The sequence below is a fragment of the Pieris brassicae genome, chromosome 3 (genome assembly GCF_905147105.1).
Source record: "Pieris brassicae chromosome 3, ilPieBrab1.1, whole genome shotgun sequence".
Taxonomy (NCBI): Eukaryota; Metazoa; Arthropoda; class Insecta; order Lepidoptera; family Pieridae; genus Pieris; species Pieris brassicae.
In genome coordinates, this window is record NC_059667.1 from 7,655,852 (window position 1) to 7,664,754 (window position 8,903).

General features: G+C 29.6%; 1 protein-coding gene across 50 annotated transcripts in view; it reads right to left on the reverse strand.

Annotated features, from left to right (window-relative positions):
• LOC123707332 (collagen alpha-2(IV) chain-like) overlaps positions 1–8,294 on the reverse strand; it is a 28,077-nt gene extending 19,783 nt beyond the window's left edge. For 37 of the 50 annotated variants that reach the window (XM_045657289.1, XM_045657282.1, XM_045657268.1 and 34 more), the window contains exon 1: positions 8,116–8,293. In XM_045657289.1, coding sequence (XP_045513245.1) covers positions 8,116–8,145 — 30 coding nt within the window. In that variant the 5' untranslated portion in view covers positions 8,146–8,293. Of the gene's footprint in view, positions 1–8,115 lie in introns of all 50 variants that reach the window. The other 13 variants (XM_045657317.1, XM_045657296.1, XM_045657312.1 and 10 more) reach the window with 1 other exon arrangement.
• Between the last annotated feature and the right edge of the window lie 609 nt (positions 8,295–8,903).

Consider the following 8,903-nt stretch of genomic DNA (forward strand, 5'->3'; position numbering starts at 1 on the left):
CAAGGCGCTCCTACTTAATTTGAATACTCGTATATTGTGTAAAACTTGATTAATATGTATGGCTATGTTTAGGTTAGCTTTAAGTTAACAATTTCGTTCTTGATTTTGATAATGACCCATTACCACCATAGCAAATTTGATGTAATAGATTGCTTTACTAAATAAAATTAGAGCATGCCCTAACCAAAGTCACTTATAGTAGATTTGATTTCATTTAAATGATCAAAAGTCAAAAATAATTTATTCATATAGGTAACACGATATTCACCTATAAACGTAAAAAAAAATATATACATTAAGTGCTTCTAATTTTACATTTACTGCCAATCAAGGACGTAGAACGATTTTCTTTTGATGCTTTAATTAAAAACAATAAATATGTATTGATCCACTATAACTTCAATGGTTGACTCTAATTAAAACAGATTACTATATAAATTCCTGCAAAAATGCAAAAATGCAAAAAAAATGCAAAAAAAACCAAACAAAATCAACCCTAACTTTGCCTAAATTAGTTTTTATTCAACCATGGCAAGTATTATTAGACAAAAATTTCCTGAATTACAGCACATTAGTTTGGCCGAGAGCTTACTAGTGATTTTATTTTATTTATTTAATTAACAAAAATTAAGTATAACAAAATTGAACATAAAATCAATCGAAAGGAGCGCAACTGACGGCCTTATCGCTTTCGAGCGATCTCTTCCAGGCAACCACTAAGACTCGTATATTGTACGACTTATTTTAATTAAAAAACATTTGGCGTTTACTTCATTTATGTTCCGCAAAACACTGCATTGTCAGGCATACGTTTGTTTCACTAGGGAAACGCGCGAGTGAAGTCATGAGTTTTGCTATCCTAATGCGCGCTCTTAAGTAAGACAGCGTACGTTCATGTAGTTATTACTAATTGTAGACTTATAATTATAAATTTAAAGAACAATACAATGAGTTTAAGCTGCGATAAGGATTGGTTAGAAAAACCTAGGCTTATCTCTTTATGAAATAACTTAATTAGCTTTTAACTCTTAATTAAGTGTTAATGATTTGGTTTCAGCAATTTTATAACTTCTTATTACAATCAAAATTGCAATTTTATTGTCTTAATATATTTATTTACGTTTGTGGTCTACATTAAAATACATCTGTGAACGTTCTATAAAAAAAATTGTATGCGAAAATTAGATAATAAAAAAACAAAGAAATTCTGTATGAAGTTATCTCGATGTGTCAAGGTAATCTGACGGCAAAGATTATGTCATACTCTCTCATATTGTTTGTTCTTGAGGCGCTAACTGTCTGTACCAATAGGTGAAGGTCGACGCATGACAAATTCTTAAAAAATATACTAAATAAATATAAAAAAATAATTAATTATTATTTACTGTCCATTTTAAGTAATACTGGTTAGATTATTTTAACACCCTACAGGGTCATGTTTAAGATGTTTATGTGATCAAGGAGGCTCTATCATTACTACTTGCTAGATATATGCACGTCTATGGTGCAAACGCTAAGATATGATAAACGCAACGCAACATTGAGAAACCATTTGCAATAAAAATATTAACTAAACAATAGAATTGAATTGTTTTAACTGAATTACGTCTTATAATTACAGCGCAAACACAAATAGAAAGAAAGAAGAATTATCGCAATGCAATCTTGTTACAAAACTACTTGTTTTCGAAAAAGTCGTAACCAATTAAAACCAATTTTAAATAACGCGTACTATGCATACGATATGGACATTATTTACCATAGAATATAATAGAAAAACAATTTTATAAACTCGACACCAAAACCTCATTAGATGTCAACGGAATATTTTAATTTCCTTGAGTATAGCATCATCGTTATATTATGCAAGGTCTTATTTAACTAATGTATTGTATATCAACATTAAAGATCTTTTTATAGCTTATGACAGTGGTCAGTTGCAAGTTCGTGAAGCTAGTTAGCTAGTAGCTAAATATGTTATGTTATTAGAGTGAATTATCTAATATTAAATTATTGACAATGATACTTGAGGTCATTTTCCGGTAGAATAACAAACTAGACGCTTTAAAATGTTAAATGAAATGTAGGCCACGGGCTTTAGGCCCGATATAAAGAAATATAACAAAGAAAATTAACATACCAATTCAATAATAATCTCTTGTTATTACAACCCTATAGGCTGAGTTAACATTCATAGTAACATCCATATCGTGAATCGTTTCCCAGCGAAATAAAAAGATAGGTTTTCTTAGTCTAACTATAAACTGTTTACGCGACAAACAATTTGAAACATTCATTTTTCACCATCTTATTATATGTAATACAATTATGATTTTTCTTAAATTTAATAACTTAATAATCCGTTGTACACTTAATTAAGATTTTAAATGTGTAATCGGCTTTGACAACTCCATCATCAAGTTTTTGTTCATTTACCAGTTCAATACGAAGAGGTCAGCCGTATATTAATTATGATGTCAAAATAAACGAAAAACTACTCACCTACTTACGAGCATTCTTTAAATAAACATAGGTGTACGATTATGGGTACATTAATTATTTAAGTTGTTTTATTATGTAAGTTGAGCTTTCATAAGCTGTTATTATAGATGATTTAGGTTATAGCTCCTATATATATATACATATAGATAATAGATAATATACTACAAGTAAGTTAAGCAATGGTTACGGAATAGGGCTTGAAGTAGACATATTGCGTCTGATTCTTCGTCTGGTTTTCTTATACTTTCCTTCGAATAATTCCAATTGTGCGCAGAAGGGATTGCAGGACTTTAGTGGTTATTGATAGTACGCTTTAGTTAAAATAAAAAAAATCTGAGGCGCTACAATCCTTTCTGGGCCTCAGATTTCTGTATCTGCTTTATAATCATTTCTTCAATCTATTAGGCAAGTAGGGGATCGGCCTCCTATGCCTGACAAACGTCGTCAACTTTTTGGTTAAAGGTAAGCCGGTTTCCTTGCGATATTTTCCTTCGCAGTTCGAGCGATGCTAAAATCCGTCTTAATAGAAATAAAGTCCATTGGTGCACAGCCGGGAAACGAACCTACGATCTCAGGGATGAGAGTCGCTCGCTGAAACCACTAGGCCAACACTGCTTTAAGTCAGTTAAAATACTCAATCAATTATTACAACATTATTATTTATTTAAATAAATGTAGATTTATTTATTATATTAGCCATTCAAAATACTTTGGTCTAGAATGTATAATGAGCCAAACTGGCCATTTCAACAGGGAAAACCGTGACTTAAAATTAACGCGATTTCTTAATTCATTCGGGGAAGAGCTTTAGGCAAAATTTCGTGCGATTCGCGTGAGAACAAACTCATTTAGCGCGTAAAATATTTCGGAATTATGTTTTCTCTACAATTCATACTACTTTAAAACTGAACTTGATAATGGCAGGTAAATTACAATTGTTTTAAGAACTCGTTCTTTGATATGACTTACGGCTTACAACATTCACTTACATGAGAAAATATACTTATACAATTACGCTAATTTGTTAATTGTATATTATAACAACACTACAACACAAGGCAAACAGGAGACTTATTAGATAAAAATATAGCAAAAAATAAAAAGAAAATAATACAAATAAACAACAATAATGCAATAAATAGCAGTAACTTAACAAATAACACACAAATATAAACTTCCAATTGTAGACGAATTTTTTTTCTACCATTTACTGATGGCGCTATTTTGAATAAAGTAACTAGAATTACATGTTTACTTATCAAATAAAATGCGAGCCATGTCAAGCAATCAAACTATGTAAATAGGAACTACACTATTGTTGACGTAACTTCGAACAACTGTTGGAGATGTAATTAGTAATTATTATGTTAAATATTTTGTCTTAAACTCACTAAATATATTTTGCTAGTTAAAAAATCGATTGTAGCCTTGTAAAGTGCAAATGAATAAAATCATGTGTTAATAAACAACTTAAATGCCTCTAATGTTTTTCCGTATTTTTGTGGTTTTAGACTTCGAGACTGACGGCCAAAAGTTGAAGAAGACAATGTATTGATTGTTTGTTTAACAAAAGTCAATACTAAGTTTGTTTATATATTTAATATATATATATATATATATAATATCTTAAGCACGAAATTATTTTTATCAAATAAGATCAAATCGAGGCTCATATGTGAAAATCCACGTTTTTGAGAAACATAAATGTCAAAAACTATCATACGATAAATCTCAAGTCAACGACTCCGAATCATTCATCATTTGATGATAACTGAGACTTTATTTTATTTTTATTATCCATTTAGAAAGACCTTACAGCTTTCGTAACTATAATACATAGTTTCTAAATCGAAACGCCAATTATAATATATACATAGAGAATGCGTGTAGGGTGCGGGTGTGAATGTGTGTGTTTAACTGAAGCCTGTGTATTAAATCGGCTTCATATGTTTTATAATTGCGGGCAGCTTAGCAACGGCGAAAATAAAATATTCCAAAATACATTATTATAATAACGTAAATACTGTTCACGTCTTGCATTTAATTTTATTTCCTTAAGATTCGATAAATGCTAATCAAACGAGCACGTTAAGATTACGTCATTGTCTGTTGCTTGAGGTGAGCCGCTCTTCAACCTTTAAACTATTCTAAACTCATACAAAATCCGTTAATTCTCAAATTCCCAACCGGACTTATTTCGTGTGTATAAAAATAGCGATGATTCATTATAAATTATGCATATATTCTCAGGTGCTTTATATTATAATTCTTAATCTAAATAATTGTCTTTATTAATTTTATATATTTGTTTTAATTAACAAAATGGGAAGATCACAGATGACGCAGATAACATCTTATAAAAAATAATAAAGTTAGCTATAAATATAGCACATTAATAAAACCATGTCATCGAAACTTATGTAAAAGATTTAAAGACGGCTTCTTGCAAAATCTTCAGTAAACATTCCTCACATCGGATGAATAAAAATGAAAGTTATTGTCTTCCACGCTCGAATAATATTAAAGTTAAATAGATTGCAGAACCGATTAAAAAGAAAAGAAATATTTCATAAAAGAAGGTTTGTTTAATCTGTACCGATTTTTTATGCACGTGAATCTATTTTGTTTTTGGGATTGTGTTCCAATTTCAACACTCGAAAAAAGACACATACATTATGAAATTACAGATTGCGTTAATTTATATTTTGTCTCACGAGATTGTGTAATGATTTTGGAAAAAATAATGTAAGTAGGTTTAGCTTAACCACGATGCAAATAATTATAAAAAAAAAACAATGCGTTTTATGAGGTTAACGTTTATCATAATGTCACTGTCAAGTTCAGTTATGGCAGGGGTATACAGATAATACTTAAAGGATGTCTTTATCCCTTTGTTCTGTGCTTGAATCTGTATTTTGAGGAAATGATTGACAGCTCAATGGTTTCAAGGCCCAAGTTAAGCGGCACGCCCATTCCGTAATGGATCCCCGTGGATCAGTCCGTAAATTGATGTCGATGTCCTGTTATGTTCATTTTCCATTACATCATTACTTATTTGTTGCAAATACTCATTTAGCCTCAGAGAATGCACGTGTTGTCTTTTATACTTTACGAATTCGCAAAAGCTGACAAGGCCAAAATTTATAGCCAGTTGTAAGGTTTTTTTTTTTCAAGTGAACAGGTTACTGACCCAGTAGGTGCTCACCGCCTACGTTTCGTATTATTCCGTTTATTCTCCAATACAACAATTCAAGATGAATGATCATGTATGAGTATTAAGTTTGGGAAGTGACCGGCGAATTTAAATTGCAAAATTGTGTGGACGTGTGTTGAGTAATGAGTGTGTTGCTTATAACAATACTGTTTAAAAGTTTATTCCCTTATACGTGAATTTAATGGTTTTCACTTTACAAGGTGAAATTGGAACAGATCCAAAAGCCAATTGTATATAGTCTGTGATAGTTATGACATAAGCGCGACTTATTTTATTTAGTGTTTTTAATATATAACCTTTTATCGTGATACATTTTTACTGACATTACGTATAGTTTTGTAAACTAAACTTATTTAATGTTGTTCGTTACATATTTATTAAGTTGTTATCTGTGACAGCAAATTCTTATTTTAATTTATTATTTACTATATTTGTTTACGGGCTCCATCGGCTGTCTCAATATTTTGTATAATTTAACTTAGACATAGACAACTGGTTTTAACAGGCCATCGTAAACAATGTAACACACAATACGTTGTAAACTAAGTTAATGGAGTCTCTAATTCAGCTTTGTCTCTTATAACTGTCTAAATGTGTCCAAAACACTAATTAAGGTTTTGAGATCAAGTCAAAGGACAAAAGTTTACCGAGAATGCTCCTTAAGTGTTTGCAAATAGTGATGTGTTAAGACATAAATGTTTAACATAAGCTCCGTTTTCGTCCGTTTCACATCTTTAGACGTTATCGGTCAATTAAAGTATTGACTCACAAGATCGTCTCTTATATTATTAAAAACTGAATAAAGGAGTTTAATGTTATTAATTTAGAAAAATATATACATATTTATTTCTCATTTCAGAATGCTCTGCGTATCTTACTAGCTAACTAGTTATTATATAGAAATAACAATAATATATAGCTGAGAACAAACATCCTGTTACAAAGTTACAATTCTCAAATGTTTGTATGTGATGCATAATTTAATATAAATTTGATAAATTATTCAAATTTAATACAGAGTATTTAATTTCATTCATATTTTTAATGATAAACAGATTATTATGTTTTATACATACCTAATAAGTTTAAAAATGCTTCAAGAATATTTTATAAGATTATATATTTACCTAAACATTGCTACATTTTTATATAAGTGCTAAGTAGCATTTTTTACATATAAAATAAAAGTAATTTAATTATTTTGAATGTTTTATTTGACGTCGTCAAAATCCTATAGATTTTACTGATAAATATATTTAAGGTAAAAATGGTAATGCTCAGTTTAATTTATTTTAACATGAGACGTAAGAGTATTTTCTAAATCTATAAAAGCTTTTACCAGTTTAAATACTGCGCCAAAAGCTCTACATAATTTATTTTCGTAAGTATTCAATAATATGTTTTCGTCCTAATTCCTAAACCATGAAAATCCAAAAGACTACAATTTACAATTAGGATTCATAGGGAAAAATATTATATTGTTGAATATTTATTTTCTATTTTATTCATATTCAAAGTAAAATAATATTCTCTATTTTATATTCGATTTCTAAAAAGTCTCAAACGAATATTCCAAAATAATTAACAGTATTTAGGGAGATTTTTTTAAATACGGGGTGCGGGTCCTATTTCTATAATTTTTGAAGTAATGTTTGAACATACAAATCATGACACCTAAACTTGATAGGTTAGTTTTTTAAGTCGTTAACACACAAACCAAGGATATTATACGCGTTATTTTCATACTATTAATTCCTGGAGATATATAACCAAATTCAAAAATATTTATTTATAGTTCAACAATCTTGGACATTTCTTTAACGCACAAGAATAATAAGATTTTTTTTAATAATAAGAGATGTTTTAGGTCCATATGTTTTTCAATTTAATTAATTAAAAAACTACCTTTATTGTAGACTATCATTCATAACATTGACATTTCGTTGAATAAATTATACTTTCCAAGTTCTTTTCGTTACTTAAGTAATACCACCCTAGTTACAATCTTAAGAAAAGGTCAAGGATATCTTAAATAAATTTCAAAGTAAAGACTTACTAAATAAAAGACTTCGTAACATTTGCATACTTTTAGCAACTTTAATATGTGAATTTTAGTTTTTTTTATAAACTTTATGAGGACGTAACAATATTCTACAAGAACAAAGTTGAATCTTTTTTAATTTTATTTCTGTCATATATTTTTATCAGATGTTATGATTCTTGTTAACAGTCAAGTTGACATGAATTTAATTTAATATATGCAATCTTTTAAGGTTCTTGTGTTTTAGTCATATAATTTAAACAGATTACATTTTATTTTTAACCTGTATGATAATTATTTTTTCCCAGACATTTATTTAAAATTATTGCCGTCTTATATTAAAAATTCAAAAACTTACCAAAATAAAAAATAAAATTCCCGGCGCCATGGCACGGGTAGAATTGACGGGTGCCACCGTCCACCCGAGGTTCCGTATTCAATTCCTGCCACACAAAAAGGCTCTAGAGCCAGCTAAGCCTCAGTGCTAAAATTCGCTAACATGCCCCGCTCACAGGCAACCGGCTTAAAAACTAAATTGTATAAACTCGAAGATGCGTCTCTTATATTACCTCTTACGTTGAACACCGCAACGTATTTGGCATATAGGTGTCAATGTGTGGGTGAATTTTGGCGACGAAGCCTTTAATGTGTGTCATGTGTTAAGTATGTGTGTTAAATCCTATATCCTTTTGCCATATTTTGTGATTTCTGAAACTGTATTGGCAACCCATTAGTCGCGACTAACAATTTAATGGCTAATTTACAAACCGGTAATTAGTGGGTTTAACGAAGCTTTCAAAGCAATGATTTGTTATGACGCTTTCTTGTAACATTTTTCTAAAATCGAATTTAAATTGTTTTGAAATAAAATTGCGTTCCATTTTTAAAATACAATTTCGTGATGTCATCTGTAGTTGGTAAATTACTTTTAATTAGTACAGATTAAATTTGTAAAGCATAGATACTTTATCTATGTTCTCGCCGGCCAACTTCATAATATTTCGACATTTCAGAGATATCTTTTTTCTTATTTATTTGAAGTGCTTTGTTTTTACTAAAATTAAAGTAAACCTCGAAACAGTGACAGAAAAAGGTTTAGGGTTTTTATTTTTTGAACAATGGAATGCGAGCCGCTATTCAGTTTCA